The sequence below is a fragment of the Neocloeon triangulifer genome, unplaced genomic scaffold (genome assembly GCF_031216515.1).
Source record: "Neocloeon triangulifer isolate White Clay Creek 2 clone unplaced genomic scaffold, ASM3121651v1 ptg000015l, whole genome shotgun sequence".
In the NCBI taxonomy this organism is placed as follows: domain Eukaryota; kingdom Metazoa; phylum Arthropoda; class Insecta; order Ephemeroptera; family Baetidae; genus Neocloeon; species Neocloeon triangulifer.
The window spans coordinates 984,238-1,009,354 of record NW_026775557.1 but is presented as its reverse complement, the minus strand read 5'-3'; the positions used below and the strand labels follow the sequence as shown (position 1 = coordinate 1,009,354).

Genomic DNA, 25,117 nt, shown 5'->3' with positions numbered 1-25,117 from the left:
CGCGGCGGAGCAGGCGAGCGGAGGTCGCAGGTCAACCACTTCCATGCATAATTATGAGCCGCCGCCTCACAGCTCCTTGGCACATCATGCTCTTTACCATGCATGGCTATTCCAGATTCGATCCGCCGTCTCTGTCGAAGCTGTTTTCAGGCTGAGTGGTTTTTGAACGCGGAATGATTCGGGCCCGTATTATAAATTGGTCACGATTATTAAGGAGACTTTTGAAAATCAATTTGTATGTAGAAAAATCACGTTATTCAATTAATTAATTATAAATACATCCTCTTTAATTAAAAATAAAATACATCTAGCAAAATTAAAAAATTAAATTTTGTATTTTTATTATTTTAATTTCTATTCAAGGATGAAATTAATTGGTGGGAGTCTGGAATTGGCCTCTATTTATGGTTTGAAGAGGTTGAATGCAAATATGGCATTGGAAAGTGTCCTCAAGTCACCCCTTCCGAGTCGGCAGACAGACAAATCGCGCGCAATTGGGTCCTCTCCGCCTAATTCATCGTCGGTCTCATCGGATCGTGAGGGTCCTTGAAAGAGAGACGCGCTCGGCCCCCATCTCTTTTCGTTTCGTTGAGAAAAGCTAGAGGAAGTGGTCTAATTTATGTGTCTCGCGAAGGGTATGGAGCTCAAAAGGCGCACTATTGATTTTATCCCGCTCGGAAGTTGTGTGTTTGCAGCCAGTTCCGCCGTGGAAATTCAACTCGGCACGCAAGACGTGCTCGCTGCACTTTTGATTCGACCCTCTCAGCGCCGGATTTTGCCCACCGAGCTGGATTATATCTTGGGCAAAAAGTTTGAAATAGGATCGCATCCCGAGCAGCGCAGATTTCCCCGACGACAAAAAGTTTGCCACGCAAGCCAACCTTAATTATCGGCTTTGCTGCCGGCGAGGCAAAGGATTTTGACTCAATTGCCGGCGAGAAAGTCAGTTGCGGGGAGCGAAATTTTCACGGAAAAGTTTACTGGCGACTGGAGACTGCTGAATTTAGGCTTTATTCTTCAGCAAACAAAAGTTTGGCAAGGAGAACAATGCCTAAACTTCTACTGTCTAATTGAGAGTGACTGAGCAAAAAGCTAAAATTCCGTGACAAATAATATTAAGATAAATTTATAAAAATTTAATAAAAAAATATTAATTAAATTATATTTCGTATTAAAATAATATTTTCTTTTTTTTGACGAGGCAGAGTCTCATCAGCCTTTTTTCTTTATTGAAGAAGATAAGCTAATTTTATATGATTTGTAAGTTTATTTTCTAACTTCAATTCATTTATTTTCATCGGCGCAGATTTGCCCGTCAACAACATACCTGCAGTCTGAAGGAAGATATTAAATTGATAAGAAAAATGAAGCAAAATGGAGTTTTTAATATTTATGAGATGTTTTTGAATAAATGAAGGGGAATGGAAAGTGGGATTTTTTTTGCTCAAAATTCAAGCTGAATTAATCTTTCTTATCAATCACATTAATGAATATTTTTAAAGACGGCTTGAGCTGAAAAAGGATGAGCTGAATTAATGCTTGCTCATGTATTTTTATTTCCTTTCCGTCCTTTCTTGATTCTTGATTCACGTCTGTTTTGTTTTCTCCCCAATCACCAATTAAGCCGAAGGTCCTCGTTCAAAAGGTATTTTATTTTTCCATGGGCGGAGTTCAATAGGTCAGCAGCAGCTCTCTCGTTATTTACATAGGACGCTGACATTACGCGTTTTATTTTCGAACGTCACGTGCTCACGAGCAACTCTTTATTTTTTTATTCGGCGGCGGCAAAAGAATCATTATTTTTAATTCCCGGCTGAACTGACACTGTGAAATGATGAGCGACATCTCCGAGTGATCGCCGCGAGATGCTTCTCTCTTAATTGAGCCCCAGACACCGCGGCTGAATGAGGAAGCGAGGCCGAGAGGCGCCACTTTGAGAGAAATTTTACGCACTCGACAGCAACGAACGGACCAAGCTCATATTGCTGGCAGATAAGAGTGGAGCGAGGCACTTTCGGAGCTCATTCACAAATTGATCTGGTGCCCAGTGGACTTGTTCCCACAGATCTGGTTTCTCACTCCGGATGTATCAAAATTCTCTTTGCACAGAGGAGGCTCATACAATTCATATAAAATTAATCAATAATTGTTTATTATTATTATTGATTTAATTTTTTTTTAATCCACTCACCTGATCTAATAAATCTCTTTTTAATTTTTAAAGTAAATTCTGATTATTTTTCAAACCTTTAGTCCTTAATATAATAATGAACAAAAAATTTAAAGTATTTTCAAAACAATTGTTTGCACTACTATATTACAAAAATCGGTATATATGATAAAAAAAATATTGAAGAGAAATTCATCCTTTTTTGGTGATATGCAAGATTTTTGGTAGAATTCGTCAATCACCAATTTTCACCGCTTCGAGAATCAAATTAAAAGCTCATCAGAGGCGCGGAAAGCTCGGCAAGCAATTTCCCTTGTTGCCGCAGTGGCCCGTTTTTTGTTCATTTCCCATCGTGGCGTGCACTCGGTGCGCCGAGAGTGCACCAGCAAGGAATTTAATTAAAGCTTCTTCTTCCCAATCTCTTTCTTTACGACGCCGCCCGCCGTCGAGATTTCGAGCTCTCTGAAATTACAAGGCGTCGGAAGAAGTGATGCTCCTTTGGCACAGCGACGACTTACAAATTAATTTCTGAAATCTGTTTTCTCGCTCGCGCGCTTTAAAACCCAATTTGCCGCGAGATGTTGAGCGACGAGAAAAGCTACTTTATAATTTCGCCTTCTCTCGCAGGAAGTGAGACTTATCCAGCAGCAAAATGCCGCGGATTTTGCACGGTCACAAGAGCAACAGCACCTCGGAAAAGCTGTCAAGACGATATCAACACAGGCGGCGAGTTTGATATGTAAATTATTTATCTCATTGCTAAAACGTGCCAAAGAGAAGATATTATTAAATGGTTCTTGCGTCGTCATATAATATTCAATTTATTCAGGGTGTTCATTTTAACCATGTTTAACTTTTCGTCTTAGTTTGTCTTTATTTATTTTGATCTATGAAGTATGGATTAATTAATAATTATAAAATTATTCATGTGCGCATTATTCAAGACATATACCATTAGCTACACAGACAGCTCAAAGCTCAAATTTTTTACTGGCTTATCCTCTGTTAAGAACGGATTGCAATAATGATTTGTTTGGCAGTTAGACTATATAAAATATTTTGATCTCATGATTTTAGCTAGAATTTACTATGCTAAATAACTTTAAAACTTAAATATTGAAAAATATATAATATATTATACAGTTTTAAAATAAAAACAAGTTAAATATTACAATTTGGTTATAACAAATTACAAAATTTTTAATTCATTTTAATTTATTGCAACTATAAAATTTTTAATTTGAACTGTTAAGATAAATAAAAAAATCACTTTATTCTAGCTTTCAGTGGGTTATAAATTTTTTCTTTAAAAATGATCATTCAAACAAATAAAACAAATCAAGTAGTGCGAAAATTGAATTTTTCCTCTGATACAAATAAACTTTTGAATTTGATGTGTATAAAAAATCCAGATAACATCTTCATTCATTTCAAATCTCCTGCACTTTATTTTTTCAATAAAAATTGAAGGTTCAGGCAAACATGAGCACACAATGCGCCGAAATCCTGCTTTTAAGCGTCAACGCTTTGTCGAGAAATCTCTCAATTTCTGCTCCACAAAAGCGGGAATTCAACGCTCTATATGCTGCAGCCGAGTCCCGTGCTATATCATCATTATTATAACTGTACCGACACAATGCAGCAGGGAAAATACTCCCCTCGGCAGAGACTGGTGAGGCATGACCGTGACGTCACCAGAGAGCGAACATTTGGCCGAATTGTTTATCGGAGAGGGTGCGTCGGGCCAGTGTGATGCAGCGGGAATAAGTTTTGTGCAGAAAATTTTTTATTGTTACATAATAGTCCCGAGCCAAAAATGCCATGGGCGGATCAACCTTCATCCGGGGGTGGCCTTTTTCGACACGCGAACGGCGTCGAGGGTGGTCGTCGCTGAAAAAAAAAGAAAAAGAAAAGTCACTTTGGTGGAACAAATTTTCATATATGTCTTTTCGCTCAAATTGTGCGCGACTGCTCTTGAAGAATGTCACTAAATCGTGGTTATTGCCTCTCGTTTAGAGATTCCACATCAAGTATTTCAATGGATGCTGGGAATTTATAAAATTTAATATGTCTCACAAGGAAGAAAAAGTTGAGAAAGATTATTTATCATTTAATTCCATAAATAATTTTGTTAGAAACTATATTTTGACTTTGAGTGAATTTTAAAAGATTTATTGAATGCGAATTGAATTTGCTATAAAATTATTTTCAAACTAAAAAGCAAAATTAAACTTTCATTAAACCAAACCAAAACGTACAGTAATTATCACCTATTTATTACTTTTAAAATTGATAAATTTAGAATAAATTTCTTTATTGCACACTGAATTGATGGAATTTTGTCAAGCAATTTCCTCTCTTTCTGGTGTATAAAGGGTAGAAATTTCCATCCCCTGCTCTTTCCTTCCTTCACTTGATACACCGTCATTTCGTGTTCAACCCTCTAATTTTGCTCTCGTCACGTTCGGTCGGGGCGCACCTCCCATTTTCCCGATTGCTCCTGCGAAAGGACGTCCTATGCTTTCCCGATAATCGCTCTTCTTCCGATCAGCGCCATTTCAGACTTGCGTGCGTGCACTCGTTTTGCTAATAAACACACGCGAAAAGCTCAGACCGGCAATAATAATCCAAAATCAATAAAACGATACAGCGTTAATTGAGTCGCAGCCGCGCCAACCTGTCCTCCTCATAAACATGCGAGATGCACCACGTTTTCCCTGCGTGTGATTTATTACCCACGCATATTATGTGCGCGTCACATTTGGTGACAACTGCGATTCGTGATATCGACACGTTGAATTAATGAATGAAATTAAATTGCAGGTGCCGAGTGAAATGGTCTATATAGGTTTTGGTGCCAATAATATCGGTTTTGACCCTTTCAGTTTTATGAGTGGGGCTGCGGAAATATGATATCTGGTCATGACATTATCTGTGGAGAAAATATACACAGAGGAAATAAAAAAAAGTTTTCTTCTATATCAAGAGAATCAATTGTATTTTAGTTAGGAAAAAAATAAATAAATCAATAGCTTTTGCAGTATTTTAAAGATAATTGATTACCATCTGAATGGATGAGCTTCATTTTACTAAATTAACAACAAACAACTGCGCATGCTAATTAACTTCCACGTATTTGACTGAAGAAAAAAAATACTGTGCCTTTTTGCCTGCGAAGCAATTACGATTTCAATTAGCATCATCTAGCTCTTCTTGAGAGACGTGCCCTTTTTTGACTCGCACTTTTCTTCTTTGCCTTAATTAGCAAACGTACGTACGCGCCTCCAATTTCAGCAGCCGATCTCCTTCTCGGCAGCAGCAAAGATTAATGATCTAATTACAAGGGCCGAGGACGCGCAAAATGACGAGGCAACAATAATGGCATCTTGAATAATTTATTTATGATCTTATGTATAAAACAGAGTATTTACGTAGGGTCGTAAACGGCAGTTGCCCGGCTGCAGCTTTCTATGTATTAAAATAAATGCATTCTGGGTGCAGCTCTTTGCAAATACTGCACCAACGCAGGCAGTGCAGAGGAGGCGGCGCCCGAGCCACCTGGTCTGGGGCGCGTTAATAATTGAAAGGTCAGAAACTGTAATGCATTTTACGGCTTGAAAAGGGAAATAACATTTTTTTACAACAGAAAATAATAAAATCTGTTTAAATTTTTTTGCAACTTTATAAAATTAGAATATTTTTTATTATTTTTTTTAAAGAAATTATTTTATTTAAATGATTATTATTAATATTTATTTATTTTCTATTTTAATTTGAAATAAAATCAAATTCTGCTGTGAGTGTTTTGATATTTGTTTTGCGGTATTTTAGCTCATTTCAAAAAGAAAATTCACTTATTGTGAGGCAATCTGTCTTCACTCTAATGTTTATTTATGCAATTATTCCATTGCCTCAAGTCCCTGTTTGCTAAATTTACCAATCGGAGTTAAATTAAACAAGATAATCATTAAGCTTGATGCCTTATGAAAAAGTCTTCATGCCAATTTTTTTTAATCAAACTTTTCTGCTAAGCGAAGATGTATCTTTGCTCTTACTTCTTGCACTTCAGAGTTTAATCTCGATAGCAAAAGTCTGTCGTTCATAAACTGCAAACGATTGCCCGCAAAACCGACCATAAAAGAATAATAATCTGGAACTTTCCACGCGATTTGTCCCGTCGACGACTCATTTTCCTCCCACCACTTTATCTCTAAACAGAATTTTATCGAATGCTGCATTAAAATAATGAAAACTCCCCTGCACGCCACTTGCCATTTATTAAATTGTCTGGTCGACGGCGCGCAGTTTTATTAGCCCATTTAGCGGATTTAAGGCGCGTAAACTCCCTCACTCTCCATCCGGCAGCAAACAAAACCCCGTTTGGAAGTGCGACAACCCCTGTTCTTGACAAGGGCTTAGCGCGCCGCGCCGTATGACCCAAATCATTACTCCCCTGCCAAGTGTTATTCATCCAGTTACGCGGCCGTAAAATAAAACACGCATTGTATGCAAATGAAAGAGGCAAAGCAAAACAAGGCTAGACGAAAAGCCGTCGCCGCGCGAGGACGAGAAGCCGAGAGCGAGGAGGGGATGGATTTATTTCGTCCCCCTCGCCAGACTCACCCCACGACTGCTGCGCTCGAAATCGATCAGCAGGCCGTGCAAGATAAGGGTGGAAAAACGCACCCCAGCAACTTATACGTGCATCCGAGCCGGCGAATTTTGCACGACTCGAGCCGTCTGTTGCTCGATGGCCGTGCGAGCGAATATAAAATTTTTCTCTCTTCTTTCCGCAGAGCGTACTCGAGGAGGAATATATGGAAGAAAGATTGCTCGTGCGCTTTATACACTTTGCATGCCGCGGGGTTGCAGCTCGTGATTTTTATTAGGTGCCATAAATATCGGCAGTAAAAGATTAGATCTCGATCGCCACAATCCTTCGCGCCCTCAAACCGCGTGGCTCTTTTTTCCATTCTCCTTTCTCTCGAATTGATTTTTTTTCTTTCCCGCACCCTCGAATGCTGGACCACGCGAATGATTTGGAAAGAGGGAAGGTAATTGCATTTGCCCAGAGAGATTGATATTGCTGGGTGATTCTGCCAATTCTGTGCAACTGATGGAAAAATAATTGTATTTTTTGCCTTTACCAAGGAGAAAAGGAAATGGGAATGTATATTTTGGAAAGAAATGGACAAGATTTCTCTTTCATGATTTGATTTTGTAATATTTTGCATTTCTCATTTAAAATTCTAAAGTGAAATTTATTGAAAGAAATAACGAACATATTTTTCCATAAAAGCTCTCCAATGAAAAAATTTATAATTTGTGTTAATAGTTTTAATTTCTACAAAAATAAAATGTGCATCAAAGATAAATATTTCAATTGCCATTATTAATTATAACGAATAATTATTTTCAAAGGCTCTCTGGAAAAAAGCAAATTAAATTTTTTGCATTCCTTTTCCTCCCGAGTTGAGGCCCTCAATCAGCATTAGTGCGGAATCCAATTTGACCACGCTGCTTCCTGCGAGTGCCATTAATTCCCAACGCTGTTGCTTTAATTAAAATAAAAGAGCCCAACCACCCTCGAGAGCAAACGAGAAATCGACCTTTCGGGGAAAGCGTTCTGCTCATCGAGGGAGCGAAATAAATCTCCGCCGCAGAACGAGGGAAAAGAAATTTTTCACCCTCAGCCGAGAATTAATCAAAACGCCCACGCAAATGCAAAGCTAATATTTTGGTAATCACCTCTAATGCGTTCTCTTTTTTTACTCACGATGCGTGCGTGCGGAGCCGCGAAATGGACGACTGTTATTAATTACTCGCAGCACGACTGTCGCATGCATGTTGCGTCATTAACATCATTACTGGGGCAATTAGCTTGGCCAGATAGAGCGACGTAATGGTGTTACTTTTTTAATCGGCACGGATAACTCGCATATTCGCTGCTGGTTGTTATAATGGAAATGCTTTTTAGGCGGGGTTTGGAATTTAACGAGTTGCAAAGTTGTGAAAATGAAAATATAAATTTGCAAAACCCAAATTCCAAATGAAAAAAATGGTAGCAAAAATTTAAAAAAATTCATATACAGAATTTAGCCTGAATAAAATTTGGGAATAAATTTAATTGAAGGTTGGAATCAGCTCATAAATTTTTATCTCCAAAATGGCAAGGAAAATAAAAACAAGCAAATTAACGCCCTGAGCATTCAAAGTGAACTATTTCATTTTGTAATAACTCAATTTTCGTTCCTTTTCCATTTAGCTGATCCTCCCGTTTCCAATATACAATCCCATTATTTTTCTGTTATTCGTTACGCGTGGGCTTTACGTGAATTTACGAGTTAAACCAAATTTACGAGCAAAAATATGACCGGCATTGTCTCTCGTCCCAGCAATTGGGTTCGGCCCACTCGAAAAACCGCCCATCAGAGTGAAAGAGAAATAAATTTCCAGCAGGGCTTAGAGGCTTTTCCAACTCGTGTAAAATTCAAATTTTGCCAAACAAGAGGAAAACACGTATTTGTTTTTGCGCCAGCACCGAAAATGAAGACGAATGCGAGCGAAAATGGGCCAATTTGCGTCAAAGAGATAAACTGGAGCGCATTTGTTTCAATTTTCGAAACAAGAGACCTCCCTAGCGAGAGAACATTGAATTCAGTCGCGGAGAGGAATTTCCGGCTTCCGCGTGTGAAACGAAAAAAGAATTCAAATTTATTCACCGGAAATGCAGCAAAGGGTGCCGCCGAGTGCCAGGTCGGGCGTGACGCCGCCTGCAGCCACCTTTGATACCAACCCAGCAGGGGTACGTCTGCGGTGCCGCTGCATGGTGTGCTTATCTAGGGCAAAAGCACCATCAAAAGTATGTGCAGTGCCGGCGCCTTGCTCCGTTGGCAAAAAGCTCACAGTCAGAGAGGACTATAGAGGTCTAGCAGTAAATATTTTATGCTTTTTTCAGCACACTCTGATATGCTCGAGCCGGCTTTCTGCAACAATGGCGCGCCGCTTATGTTAACTAACACAGGAGTGTTGGGACCAAAGCATAGATTTACCTTTTTTCATATGTTCTGCATGATGAATTAATCGCTTAAATTTCGTGATGTATTCAATTACATAATATTTTCAGGACTTTCTAACAGAGGGCCGATTTCGGTCTCATGAGTTATATCAATTATATTATGTATATCTGCCAAGGTTTTATAATATTTATACCAATTCATAAAACTTTTGTTTGCAATTTATTGTTAGAATAGAATTTTGTAGTATTTAGAATTAATTAAACGTAATAATATTATTTTAAATTATCAAAATAAATTTTAATTTTTTAATTAATTAAATCATTTTAAAGGTTCCAATTTTGTAAAAAAATCTATTAATATTGAGATAAAAGTTATTTTAAGATTTTGTATTATAGTAATGTACATTTTACTTTTTTTTTTAAAGGTTCATGCGCAGTAAAATTGATTTAATTACACAATTATTAAAACTTAAGACCAATTCATAAATTCACAATTGTTGTTTTATACTTTTATAAAAATAAGCGTGTACTTCATGTTTAAGTTAAAAAGATTGTTTTAATTTAGATTCTGTTTAGATTATCAAAATAAATTTTCTTTCTGTAAAATATTGAATGCTGCTGTAAAAATAACAATTAATTTAATGGTTTCTTAAGGGTGATTTATAATAAAAATTATTATTGCTGACTCTGTAAGTCAGGAGCGGTACCGTTGTGCAAAATATATTTGAAATTGAAATGAAATTTGAAATTTTGTCTTTAGAATTTAATTTTAAAAACAGCATATTATGATTTAATAATGAGTTTTTTTCCATTAAACCTATAACGGGAAAAGAGTCGAATGAAATTTCCAAACATTGCGTGTCAAAACCGTGAACCACTTTTACAAACAGAGCAATTGCAATCGATGGAGTCCAATTTCATTTTTAATTCAAATTCCAATAAGCTGGCAGTATCGATTATCGCGTCACCAGCGCAGCGCGACGTGCGGAATTTAATTACAAAGCGAGTGACGGCAGTGATTTGCATTCGAATGAGTCTTTCTCTCACGTTTTGGTACCAGAGAGTGAGAGAGCAATTCGCGCAAACGGCTTCAACTCACTCGGCCGAGACGACGCAAACGTGCAATTGCGGGTGGCCCTGCTCATTGTTCCCGCGCGCAGAGAAAAAGAAATAAGACCTTTTGGCACTGCGGCTTTCTCTGGACAGACGGAGAGCAAGAGAACGGGTGGCAAATTGCGCCCTTCTTCTGCTTAGGTGCCCCCGAAATGGACCTGTCCACCGACGCAAAAAACCACTAGCTTAGATTAATGGTCCCTTAAAAGTGCGGTTTGTCACCAACAAACGCGACGAGGTTTTTATGTAACAACTCATGTGCGTTTGGACAGATTAGATAAGGATGGAAATGTCAAGCTTCTCCTCTTATTTCAGTTGCGTAACTCGTAAATTTTAATGCTGTTTATTTGTTGTAAAAATTGCTTTTTAAAATATTTTAATTATTGAAAATATTTATAAGAAAGAAACTAAGGAAAAAATTAAATAATTTTTACTTTTCATAATTGGAATAATTTGCAAAATATTCTAATGAAACTCGTCAAAATAAAAGATTTGAGAGATTTGCACTTCACATGACAAATTGATTCCTATTCAAAATAAAGTTGTTAACCGTCGTGCTGACACAACCTTTGTGGTGGCGGCACAGCCGACGCTCGATTTCATTCACCGCTCACACGCTATTCAATTACCAGCCGGTACATTTCAATCTCGACACCGCATCTTTCACTTCTCTCGTCTCATCTGCATGCCTTTTTGCTCCTCTCACCTGCTTGCGGATTTTTGCTGAGGCTTGAAATTCGGGTGCAGACGACAAAGTCAAAAAGCACACACACGTGCTTGAGGCACGTCGAACAAATGGTTTTGCATGGGCATTGACGTTTCCATTAGCCTGGCAGTGAAATGACAGCCGGGCAAACATCACCGCTCAGGTCGGATTTGCGATCGAGTGCTCTCGATTGCGTCCAGACATAAAAAAGATGAGAGGGAAAACGAGCGGAATGAAATGAAATGGAGAAGGGTAAGAGTTGAAAGATGTCTCAAGTGGATAGCGAAATTGATTTTTCGATATAATCCGTGGATATGAAACGCATAAAAAAAATTAAAACACTTCAATTGGGATAAATGCAAATTAAACAAATGGAATTTTTCAATTTTTAAATTGAAGATCAAAAATAAAAATAAAAATAAACCCAGAAAAGAAGCAAAAGGACCGATGAATAGGATAAAAAAGAGATAAATTATTGGTGAGACCAGGTGAGACATTTTCGTATTTTTTTTTCAAAACATGAATTGGGTTACCATTTTTTTTTTTATAATCATATTATGAAATAAAGTAAAAAAGTTAAATAAAAATTGCAAGCTAGCTTAAGAAAAACCATCTTCTCTTTGTGCAAAAAGCTTCACTAATGAAACTGCCAAGGCGACGGTCCGATTCTCAAAGCGAGAATTCGAATCTAGACTCGCCTTTGTGCTCTCGCGGACCTTTCGCCTGGCCGCCGAAACAAAACACAAGGAAGGCCCTTTGGCGAGTGCCTTTGTGCTTTGACCTGTGTGCTCCATTTTTTTTTTGCGAGCGGAGAGAGTTGACCCTCGTCCATCACAGCGATGCATCAAACGTTACACGTGCCGCAAATCGTGTGCATCGCCCTAATAAACGTGCCCATAACATCGACGGTGCGAGAGTAAATATAGATGCGTGGGCATGTAGGTGCAGGTGGAACATCCCCAGCCGTCGTCATGGCAACCGCACATCATCCATCCGGAGCAAAACGGCGCAATCTTGGCCGTCTCTGACATACGCGGCTGACTCAATAATATGGCATGGGAAAGCGCCGGTGTAAGCACTTTTTAAAGACCCACATGCATTCATGCGAAGGTCAAAGCCGCCGGTAATTTCGCTCGACGCTGCAAAAATGCAGATGATGGACCATTACATACCATCCAAGGGGAAATTTAATGTCCGCTCTGGTTCTTTTTGCGAGATTCTTTGCAGACGCAAAGCGTCGAGATTTTCTCAAAAGTAGAGTGCGGAACTGCCGAGTGACATAAAATTAGAGAATGATGTGGTTTAAAAGGAATGTGCCAAAACTGTTTAACACTGCTGGGTTTTTTATACTCATCAGAATTTCATAATTTATTTCCCTGAAATAATGAATTTTTAGTAACTTTTTTATTGATGTTATTGGTATTTTTTCTATATGTTTTGTATTATTGTAAATTTTTACATTTGTATAATATTAATTTAAAACTAATATTTTTTTCGCAAGCAATGATATTTTAAATAATTAATTTAAGAGACCAAATAAACTTTAATAAAATTGGTAAAATAATTTACATAAAAGATAACCCCTAAATTTTTTAGTGTTACAAAAATGTTTTTAAATATTTTATTTTAACTTCTACCTTTTGGATTCTCAAAAAAAATACCTATCAAAAAATACTCATTCTGGGAAAATTGTTTTACCCGCAACCCGCAATGTCAATCATCCTTAAAACAGCAGTAGGACTGAAGAAAATACTGCAGCACTCCCCGTTTTTGAAAAGGAAGCCGTCGCCTTTTCCGGAGTTGGCCTTTCATATAGAAACTAGAAGCGGAGGAAAACACGCTCGGCCGCAAAGAAAAACACAACATCAATTACAAACCGCTCGATCCAGTTGAGTTTTCTGTTCACTCTCCATTGTCCAGAAAAGAAACTCGTTTTTCCACCGAAAGACTTGATGGAAAATAGAGTTTAACCGGCAATCGAATTTTCCGCCGCTTTCTCGTCTTGGCCGAAAGGAAAATATTGTTTTTGTCTCGAATGACACACGGTTGTAAAAACGTATGGACAGTCTTGAAAGCAGTTTGTTTTTGTTTCGCGCAGCAAGGCGAACCCCCGAGGCTGTCGATTTTGCATTGAAACCCTATGTGAATGAAAGTGCAGCCAAGGGTGCTGATTTTAGGCGGTGCCGCACATTCCGCCGCCATTATGGTGCAGCCTTGAGCTGCTTTCGCGTGATGAAATTTTGCTTTTGTGCAAAGTAATGTACGCGCCTCTTTTCCTGGAGAATATGGAACACGCGCTCGCTTTTCATTGTACACATATAAATATAAAACACAAGGGATATTTTAATAATGGCAGAACGATAGTTACACTCACGCTTAGTTACTTTGCATTTTGTTTTTCAACTTAAAAAATCCATCAATTGCTGAAAAAAAGTACCTCAGATTTGCTCCTATAGTTTAATTAAAAAATTATTTAAATTTTATATTATATTATAGTTTAAAAATGATTAAAAAGACTTATTAGCAATATTTTAATTTATTTCATTAAATTATTTTTGTATAAAAAAAGATATAAATCCTTATTTGCATTTTTTTTATTTGCCTTCATTGCTATATGCAGTGAAATATTGAAATAATTTACAGTTATCAAATTTTGTATTCTTAAATTCTGCTGCTACAAATTGGTGAACAATAAAATATTATGGTAAATACAAAATTAAAAAGAACCCTAAAGTCTCTATAATTGATACATACAATTTTATTAAAAGACAATAGGACATAAACGCAAGTAAACGACTTTTCTCTGCATAATTTTAAAATGATTGAAAAGAAAAAAATTAAAAAAAAGATTCCCTGTTCGCCGGTACTAATTGCCCACCTAGTATCGTTCACCATGTCGCTACAAGTTAGTAAACCCTTTGCAAACAAAGCCTCGAATTGCACGTTTATCTGTCGTGCGAAATAATTTCTCCTGGGACGAATCGGGCGCCGAGCAAACAAAGCTCACGCAGACCTGCAAATTCGGGCAAACTATCGCCATGCCAACCCTTTCTCTGTAAAAAGTCAAAATCCTTTACTCACACATTCGCTTTTTGCGGGACTAAAATTTGCATGCGAGAATTAAAGCGGCGGGAGAGAAAGAAAAAGAGCCTTTTGTGTTTTTTTGCCTTTCTTTCTTTCTTTTTCTCTCTTTTTTTCCGTGCAACCCTTTCGCGGCCGAGTGACGTCGGCGAGGATGAAATACGAGCGCCGGTGTGTTTTACAACAAGCAAGATGGCGCGCCCTCGCGTTTGAACCCTCTTCACCCCGGTGCACACGGGGGTCGTCCGGCCGCCTTAAGGCGCCTGCGCCCCCTGCCAGCTTCCTTTCGCCGCAAAAATATGTGAGGGAGCACCACACACATCGACTTTGCCAATCGATTTGCGTTGAAATAATAATTCCGACAAAACGGAAACCGCCGGAATTTTGACGCAAATTCGGCAAACTCCCTCGGCGGTCGCGGGACGCCATTGATTCGCGGCCACGCTTATTCATGGAAGCCGCCGGCGTTTGTCCGCATCGTGTAAATATGCATGCACGCGGAAAACGTGCTCATTGCGTCACTTTTAATTATGCTGCGGAAAAAACGGACCATATTTTTATCCGCACTGTCAATTTTTGGTTCTCTCAAAGGAATAAGTTTTATATATGTATTGAGCTAACATTTGCTATAAAATATTGTGTGAAAAATTTCACCTGCAGACTGACAAGTGAATTAAAATAATATGAAAAAATTTGATAGTCAAATTCTCATCTTTTTTTATTAATTACCATTTCTTACTGGTTGAAAATTGAAAATTAAATGTTTATCAAAAAGTTAGTTTTAATATTTTTTTGAATAACGAATTTTCAAAAATCATTGTGTAATTGGTACAAAAGCCACTCAATATTAAAAATCTCAATTTGGAAGTTCAAAATTTCAAACCTCTAAATTTATGAAACGAATTAAAAAGCTTAAATATTTATATCAAATTCAACTAAATCCTGGGTGGTAAAATTTCTACAGTAACGTGAATTTGACGAAAGTCTCTCTCTGTTTTATTTTCTGATCATTTTCCTCCAGCCTTGATTATCGCCAAGTCAACATTTACTTTTCTGTCTGTAAATCTGTAGAACTTTTCCCTTTTAATTCCCCTTTGACAAATAAATTAACGCAACTTTCCAATTACCCAGGCCGTTTGCTCGGAAAGTTTTGGAGGTTCCATTGCTTTCTTTTTAATATACGCGCACGTCTCTCTCGTTTCCAATGAACATTTTTGACATTTCCGTTCCGCCAGCAACGGAATTCGATCGGCCGAGGCACCCACGCGTGCATTCAGCACACGAATTTAGCATTTTGCTGCTCTTATGGGGGTGTGTAATTGCTCCAGACACACACACGCACGCCATCCAAATGAGATTTGCCAAAGTTATTTACTGGAGGGATTAACAATTTGCTCTGCTGGATTCGCGAACGATCACCCCTGCGCCCCTCCAAAGCAGTGCCGTCGTTTCAGTTTGCCAACTTTAATTGACTTTTGCCATGCGAGCAGGGTGATTTTGGTAGAGTTTTGCGACAACTTTAGCGTTGATGTGAGATGTTGGCTCAACAGAGTGAAAATATACATAAGGAAATTATTTGACACTCCAGTCGCTGAGGGTTATTTGCAAATTTTTATCGCATTATTGATAATCCTGTATTCAGATTTTTTACATTTTTTTTGCTGCTGCTTCAATGTTATAATTCTCCTTCTCAGACAATTAAGCAATTAATTATATAAAAATAATTTATTGTTGAGTTTTTGAAATACCTGAAAAAAATCCAGTTTCATTTTTCGCTTTTTATAAATTCTGCAAAATAGAATATGGCAATCTGACTAATCTTTGGCCAAATACATTTAATATGAAATTTTTTTGATTTAAATTAATTACCGAAATAGTTTCACAACATCTTTTAGTATCAACCATTTCTTAACTGACCATGACATTGAAGAATTAGTACTGCTACCTCTGCCATAGTGTGAAATGCACACCAATTATAAAAATTAGTTAGAAATTTTTCTGTATAAAATTTGTCTTAGATGAAGTAAAATAAATTAAATTGAAAATTAATTTATTTTATTATAATAAAATTTTAAAAATTTGTGGTAAAATTAAACAATTTATTTATTAAATTAAATTGATTTCCAATGTTATAAGTTAGAAATTGTTGTAATATTTAATAGTTAATTTATTAAATTTATATTATAAAAAAAATCTTTCTTTATTTTAGAACCAAATAATGAAACGGTCGTGAATTAAAAAAAATTAATCATTTTGAATGCCAAATTGGAGCCAGATATATTTTCAAGTTCTCTTTCTGCAATTTGGAATCCTGCAAGACGGAGGAAATTAACTTGCTGGCATCGGTGCAATTTCTATTGATTCACGTCACGTTTTTGCCCCGTTAATTGCCATGTCAAAGAAACTTTTCCCCGAGGCGTAGATTTTTTGTTCCCCAAGATAAATCTCTTTTTCTCTTTCACGTTCGACGGGGCACGTGGCGGCGGAGGGATGAGTAAAAAAATTCTTCATCTTTTTTGCGCACCCCTACTGAATCGGGGCTGTTTGCGAAACGCAATTACGCGCAAAATCTGCACACCGGAGTGAATAAAACTCGGCAAGGGGTCCGTTTCTTGTGCGTCGAGGCCCTCTCGCTCACACACGCGCCCGCCCGTCTCATTCATTATTCACGGCGGGCGCCACGCTAAATAGCAGGTGCCAACGCAAACTTTGCAGCCAAACATTAATTATTTCGCCTCGCGTAGCCCGACAAGAATTTTAGAACATGATGAATTGTGATTTCAAAGTTGCCGGATGAAATTTTTATTTTCGTGCACCAACATGCACGGCATGTACTCGCAGGAAGCCGCCGGCGATGGAAAGGGTTGAAAAAAAAAACGAGCATTTTGTTCTTTTGATGAATTGAGCCATTAGCGAGCGCACTTCTTTAAAGTTTGCTCGCGTGGCACCGAAATTTACGACTTTTTAGAGTTAAAAATTGCCTTGACGAAGACTTTTGCGTGCTTCCATAATTTTTCTAGAGGGAGAAATTATTATGTTATCTAAAGCATTCACAAAACGGTAACCATAAGAGAGGAGCTACCCACAAATAATCTCTTTTAAATTTAATTAATTAGATAATTCTGTTCATTCATTTATATAAAAAATATTTTAAATAAATTGCAAATTTATAATTGTTTGACTTTGACAATTGCCTTCAGAAACAAAGAATATATTAAACAGCTTTCTTTCCTCTTTGAAGCGTTGTTTTCCGTTCCATCACTTTATTTAAAAATTTTCCTCCAGAGAGAAAAGAGCAAAGTAAAGTTTGGCGTAAAGCGTGCGCCAAGCAGCAAAAAGGTATCGATTGCCGCATCGGGCCATCAGCAGGCGAGTCTCTCTCTCTCCATAAACGTGCGCTTCAAAAATATGTACTGGCAATGCCATCCTCTGACGTCACGCGATTTTCCACCCCTAGCACGAGCACCCCTTTGAATCAAAATAAATTTAAGCAGTTTTTAGGATTAAATCCAATTTCGAAAATTTCTCATTACTTTGAAAGAAGAAGCCTCGAATTGTGCGAATGTTGTTCTAGCATTCCAGCCTTGGCAGAAGGATCGACCGCAAAATGGGGTAGGCTGTGCTGATTCGGGGTGGAAATCAGTCGCGTGTTGATAACGCAGGCCGCTTTATTCAGATGAGCCCCGGCTCGCTTTCAATTTGCAAACTCAATTACGGGCGTCGCCCTATTACACATGCAAATGCACCAGGGCTTTTATTGTCCTTGGTGCAAAACGCGCCGCAAAATCGGAGCCAGGAGAATTCACAAATCTATTACACACATTGGAACTAATCGTTAATTAATAAGAATTTCTTTATAAGGAAAAATCATAATTTTGAATAAATTTGAGTTAAAAAAAATACCATCTCTAAAAAAAAACTCCTTTTGAAAGAATAATTCTTTCTATCCCTTTTTTTCTTTCCAGAGGCAATCTTTTTAAACCCCCGAGCAATTAAATATTAACTCTTGACATTTCTCATTCTGAATTCCCTCCTTTTCAACCGTGGAATTTTCGATGCCCAGAGCAATTTTCGCGCGAAAAGAAAATGGAATTGAGAATAATGGTGTGCAAGAAAGAAGAATATAACCGAGCCCAGTCATTTTAAAATGCAAAACTCGTTCTCCTTCTCGGAATTAACGTCTCTCGGCACTCGGGCCGCTGAAAAACTCGTGAAAGAAACAAAAATCCAGCGAATGAAATATCGCCCGCATGCTCATTTCCCGGCGCGCGCCCAAATAAAATAAATCACGCGCGGTCCAAGTTGGAAGCTTTTCCACGTTCGCCTTAATTTAAGGGAAAAAGTTGCGAGCGAGGCCCACGAGGACCCTTTATCAGTCTCGGAATCGACCACCGTTTAATAATTCACGCGACGAGGACTCTATTTGGCGAAGGAGAAAAGAGAGGGGTCGGCGCGCCGCTCGGCCAATCTCCCGTCTGCTTTTTGTCAGCAAACGCGCCGCCGACACCAAATTACCATAATACGCCTGCTCACACAAAATTGTAATCTGCGGCCTCATCAATCTTTCATTGTTTTCCAGCCGAAGCCGTCGAGTGGTCCTTCCTTGTCAAACGAGTACATAACATAAAGACTCGACTGCCCACCACATTTTTGGGTGCAAAAACAGTACAGATAATACTGAAATAAAATAAAGTGGGAATAAAGTCACTGATTTGGCTTCTCAATGGAATTTTTATCAGTTTTTTCATGAACTGAAATATTTATTATTAGATTATAATGGTAAAATTAAAATAAAAGTGATACTGAGAAAAATTATACAAAGCAAATTAGAAAATTAAATTATACTGCAGTAAAGTTCATATTTAATATCAGTAGTTAGGTCATTAGATAACCATAATATGCGGATTGCTATCGGATTGAAACATTCAGCATAATTTCTATTTTCATCATTTAGTCAATTATTTGAAATAATGGAATCGATTTCAAGCATTACGTACATTGATGTATCAACTGATTTGGAATGATCAGTTAAACCATATCGGTTAGTAAATTTTATTTATATTAATTTTAAAATTTTATCTAGAATGAAATTTAAAAATTAAGTTAATCCTAAAGAATTAAATAGAAAAAAAATGTAGTGAAAACAAAAAGAATTTCTTCAAATAATGAAAATATAATTTTAGATTTATAAACCAGTTAATTTAGCCTTTTTTAAAATACAACGTTATTTAAAATTTATATAATATTTTTAGTTAATTATACCTTTTAAAAAAAAGTCCTGGTAATTTTGATTTGCAGCTTAAGAAAAGTCTGACCCAAAACGTCTGCAAAAATAATTTACCTTTCCCTCAAGTGCTTTTTCCCAGGCATTTTTATCTCTCTTTGCCAGAAGATAAATTGCCGTCTTGTGCCTTCTTTTCGTATCCGATTAGCATTACTCGCAGCTAGCATGATTATTAGCGTGGCCGTTTCAATAAATCACAGGTTGCTTGTTTTTCACTAATGAACGCTGGTAACGATCGCGCAGATAAAACCCGTGTGGGCGTTTCCACAATTCGCATGTTTGCCATCATTGACTCTCTCACGTTGTTTGTTATCAAAAAATGGTTATTTTCATACACGCAAGGCGTCAAAGAAAATTGTCCGCCTTTGTGTCTGCTTGCAAAATAAAAATAGCACTTGAAGTGACGACGCGGGTTTTTGCTTACTCCGGCACAATATAAAGGAGATAAAAAGCAGACAATCAACCCTCTCGGTCCAATCGCTCGTCTCTTGAAACTTTTTCTCCAAAGTTCCATTTTTCTTTTTCTCGCTCCCAAGACGTGTTTGAGCTTAGAAAAAGAAGTTTACCTTTTAGTGGATAAAAATTTAAGCAAATATTTTTCTCAGCAGCTGTTTAATATTTGTTCAGGATCGCTCAAGTGCGGGTAGTTTAAAAAAATTTCACCCGAATTTCAAGCGAAGGCTCTCGTGTTTAATTTCCTGTCTAGAGATGATCTTCATTTATTCAAACCTACTTTGCCTATCTCTGTATATTTTGAGTTTTACACACGCCGCTGAAAAAGAGCTTCTTGACTTTTTGGCCTCGGCAACGCTGAGCTGCTTCTTCTTTCGCTCCGCCAACGAGCACTCGCCTGTTTCATGTTTGTCGAATCAATATTTTCCGAGGAAAGCTGAATGCAAATGAGTGGGCGGAAAACACGCTCTTAAAACGTTGTAAAGCACACAAAAGTGATTCCTCTCTGTACGGTGTATTCTGTACACACTGGACTCAACAAAAAAGCAAAAGCAACATTGTCGCTGAGCAAAAAGTTCTTGCAAAAGCGTGTGCGTGCAGCCAGCTGTGCGCGAGAGTGGAAATTTTGGCACGCTCGCGAATTATTCATTGGCTTTTCGTCGTCCAACCGATGCGGAGAGAGCGAGAGTGAGGCTAAAAAGCAAAAAGCCCAGCTTCTGGCTATGTATGCAGGAAAAACAAATGAAAAATTAAGTTTTATATGCATAGTTTATAAATAATATTGTTTATTAATAATCTAGTTCATTTTTTAAATTATAGGTTAAAAAAATAATTTGACGGATTTATTAATTATTATATTTATTTTTTATGCGTTAAGAGTTATTTTAATTAATTTAGTAATATTTATAATAAAATTAATATTTCTGTTTGAAAATTTCTGGTGCTTTGTAACGTAAAGGAACAAAAACAAATAAATACTTTAAGCTTCTTGCAATTTATCAATTATTGAACAATAGATGGATACATGTAATATAGGGTGATAATTAGGAATTATGCGACTAAAGATTATGAATTATTTTAATAATTATTTTTTATTTTCATCATCAAATATTTATTAGACACAAGTGTGTACAACATACAAAAATGGTAATACAGTTAAATAATTTATACCATGATTTATTTTCTATAAAAAATTATTCATGTAAGACAAGAAATTCACTGCTTCACTTCTATGATCAATTTCACTTCCATGTGTCAATTTCTTGAAACAAATTGAATATTCTTCAAGTTTTCTAGTTTAAATTCATTCAAATACTAGTTTTTGTCTAGTTGCAAATTCATTTTCACAATCAATGCTCATTATCTAAATCCTAGATGTATAGTCCAGTTCCGTAATCCCGCCTAATCCCATTGTAAACGCGATTGCATTGAAATGAACAGAGTCTGCCAGAATTAATTACAAACCTCCCGCACAATAAACGTCGCCATTTTTAATTAAACCGATGTACTGCTTTTCCCGGGCGTGCAGAGAAAATAAATAAATAATTGCAAATGCAAGTGTGCATAGGGATCGCAAACAGTTAGTCAGTTTTACTGCCTGTTTATTCACCCCCGCGGCCTAAATAGTTAATTTTAGGGTCTGCGTGTGGTTTGTCGCATCGCAACTCATCAATAATTGGCCGGCCTCTCATTTTCGCCACCCCAGCAGACATGCACGGATTCCGACCTAGGAGAAAATCTAGGTGCGTGCAGCATATATTTCTGTCCGAACAGACGACGGGGGTGGGGCGGGGGTGAGTCATCGGGGGCGAATTCATCTCTCTCTTTGTGCGGAGAGAGAGCACACTTATGCGCGCACTACTTCAATTGCGCTGCAGCAGCTTTCCGCCGTCCCCAGGGATGCTCTTCGGCCACCCCTCGTCCCGCTTTGGAAAAACCACCCCGGGCGCATGATTATCGCGGATGTTAGTGCAGCTTTCTCCCCGCACAGAGAAGGAAAAAGCTTATAGGTGGTCCAATCCAACATCACAAATATTGCGTGGCAACAAACATGTCGCGAATCGCCCGGCGGGAGTTTGTTGCATGTCGCCTCCAATTTTCCCATCTTGATACGCCAATAAAATAATCGTGTTGTTTATTTTTCACGCAAGTAAGGTGCGGGGGTGCGAAATTGCCTTTTTAACGACCTTGTTTGAAGATAAATCATAGTTAGAAGTACATAATGAAGAGGAGGGCGTTATAAATTTATTGCCTTTTTATTGTCCTGTGATTAACAAGAAATAAAACAAGGCATTTCAAGATCTTCAAATTATTTATATAGAGATAGGCCGTTATAAAAATATTTCAATTGTTAAAGTTACAAAAAAAAGAACTACTTTGGTAATTTCTTTTGTAAGTATTTAAAAATTCAGACTGAATTTTTTAAAATTAATATGAGGATTGTTGAGGTTTAGCCAAGTAAAACAAAGGTGGCATTCTAAATATTAATATTTCTTTTAATAAAAGTTGATGAATTTAAAAATTCTGACTAAATCTGAATTCATCGGGAAAATTACTGAAGTTGAGCATACAAAATTGTGCCAATTATTGTCCCTTTCAATCAATGCAATTCATCTTCGCATCAAATTATCAGCCCATCAATAAAATCCAACCCATTATCGCAATCATGTGGGCGGAAATTGACGTTCGCGATGCCAAAACTGCGGAAGCGGCACTTTCAGTGCTGAAATGCATTGCTAATTCGCCGGTCGTCAGCAATTTTGAATGACTGGGTGTGGATGTGTTTGAAAAATCCACCAACGCATTATTATTTGCAAATGACGAGAAATGTTTATGTGCCTCATTCCATTTGGCAATTCCCTTATTTCGGCTCTCCATTCGAGCGTAAATAACCAGTGATGTATGGTTTTGGTGTTTCGAACATGGAAATAAATTCACGCAGGCTTTTTATTCAAATACGAGCTATCCGTCATGTCGCGTCTGGCGAAAGACGAGCCGCGGGGATTGGAAAAATGAAAATAAATTCTACAGTGGTAAATAATCATAAATCACGATTTAATTCATGCGAGGTGATTGTAAAAAAAAACTCATTGAAGATGGATATTATCCACAAATTAAAAGCAACAAAATATCTATGATTTGAAATAAATTATTCAATTTATTTCTAACTTAGGAAAGTTGTCAGATTGGCTCCTTTTTCATAGATATTTATTACATTTACAAAAAATTATCTTAATTTTTTTGTGTAATTTAAAACCTCCAAATTTTATTTACATTTATGTTTTTACTCAAACAGACAAAAAATTTTCTTATGAATGAACCACCGATTTGTCCTTCTCGTCGAGCAGTAAAACAATTTCTCGTCCCGTGAAGGCAATAAATTTCCCAACAGCTCCGGCGAGCAAATCGGTCTTTGATGAATAGTGGTCTGCTGATGGAATGGTCCATAGTATAAAATCAATAGAGAATCTCTCTCGTTTCGTGATTCGGCCCGTCGAGCGCGCTTTTGTGAGAGGATGATTACAGAGCGAAACAAGCACTCTTAACACAAGCGTCGATTCCGTGTGTCGGCCACGATAATTAGAGCCACCTATTGCTGCGGACATAAGCAAGCAAGTCCTGTTCCGTGTAAAAAGAAAAGAGGATTCTGTGTAGAAGGATGCAATAAAGAACGCTTTTACAGCTCCCAAGCGTGAACCGCGCGATGTTTTTGAGGGAAAATTATTCTGCCATTATTTTAATGGCACCTTATGATTCATGATTGTTATGAAAATTGCTATTAATCTGCAAAGGGTCATAAATTTTGCAATTTGACAGGGTTCATTTTGATTAAAATTTACATCATATTTAGCTTTTTGTATCTAAAATAGAAATTCAGTTCGCCAATTATTTCAAATTAACCAGCATTAAACTTCGTTGCAATTAGTTTATCCGCCAGTTTATATCACTTTCAAAATGGTACATTGGTAATTAATCTTGCTCTATGCTTTCTATTTCCCTGCTGCTCTTTTTGCTTCGGAAAATAGGACTGCACTGTAAGTACTTTGCTATGCATTGGAAAATGTCCTTTAGTTAGTTTGATTTTCATTTTTGTGTTCATTAATAATTATACTAACAAATTTGTTCAAATATTTTATTATTTTATAAATGCTACTTGACAGTATTGAATGATACTGATAAAGTCTTTGAGTGTCAAGTCAAGAGTAAAAAATCAACTCATGCACCGCCGAGCAGATTCTTTCCAGTCTGTCGTACATTATCTCTTTTATTATTTTTTCACTCTCCCGGTCAATTTATTTCTCATTCTTTTCTGTCTGGTTTTTTTTCTTTGCGTCTTTGCTTCTTTTGTTTGTCTGGACGTTTCATTAAGTGCTAATTTTTTTTGCCAATCTGCAGACACCGACAATCAGCGAGTGATCATCCACGTGAAGGACGTCAACGACGAGCCCCCGTATTTCATCAACCGGCCCCTGCCGATGCAGGCCGTGGTGCAGCTCAACGCGCCGCCCAATACGCCCGTCTTCACGCTGCAGGCCCGAGACCCAGACACCGACCACAACATCCACTACTTCATTGTCCGTGACAGAAGTGAGTCAAATCAATCAATCTATCAATTATCTACTTAAGAGACCCGCCTCTTCAATGAATGAATTAAAAAAGTTTGAAACTCATGAACCTTCTTAAGGATGAAATTTCTTTTCAAAGTGTTGAAATCATGGTACTATTTTATCAGATTAAGTAGATAATAAAATTGTTTAATATATAGAATTGAAACTTGAAACTGAAAAAAATTAGTTCGCCTTTGAATAAAATTACTTAAAAATGATGTCCACAATTTGCCTCTGATTTAATTTTTTTATATAAATTTCATTTCCAATATTTTAATCAAATTTAGTTTCTATTTCATCAATTAAGTTGAATTGAATATAAGTTTTAATGTAGAAATTTATTACTTTTGCAACATATTCTTATTCTTCGTGTGTTTGCAGCTGGTGGTCGATTTGAAGTTGACGAGCGTTCAGGCGTGGTCCGCACTAGAGCCAATGAACCCTTCCAACTGGACATGGAGTATGTCCTATACGTCAAGGCTGAGGATCAGAATGGAAGGGTTGATGAGAGACGCTTCCAGTCCACCCAAGAAGAGCGCCTCTCCATCGTCGGCGGCAAGCGAGCGCCTCAATTCTACATGCCAAGCTATGAAGCGGAAATCCCCGAAAACCAAAAGAAGGATTCAGAGTAATTAACACTTTATTTTCAAATAAATTGGAATTTCTACCATTTTTTTTATTTATT

General features: G+C 37.3%; 1 protein-coding gene across 9 annotated transcripts in view; it reads left to right on the top strand.

Moving 5' to 3' along the window:
* The window catches only part of LOC132202729 (neural-cadherin), a 199,474-nt gene that overhangs the window by 31,012 nt on the left and 143,345 nt on the right, over window positions 1-25,117 (top strand). For all 9 annotated transcript variants that reach the window (XM_059629845.1, XM_059629843.1, XM_059629839.1 and 6 more), the window contains exons 4-5: window positions 24,221-24,412; window positions 24,814-25,060. In XM_059629845.1, the coding sequence (XP_059485828.1) occupies window positions 24,221-24,412; window positions 24,814-25,060 (439 nt within the window). The remainder of the gene's footprint in view (window positions 1-24,220; window positions 24,413-24,813; window positions 25,061-25,117) is intronic.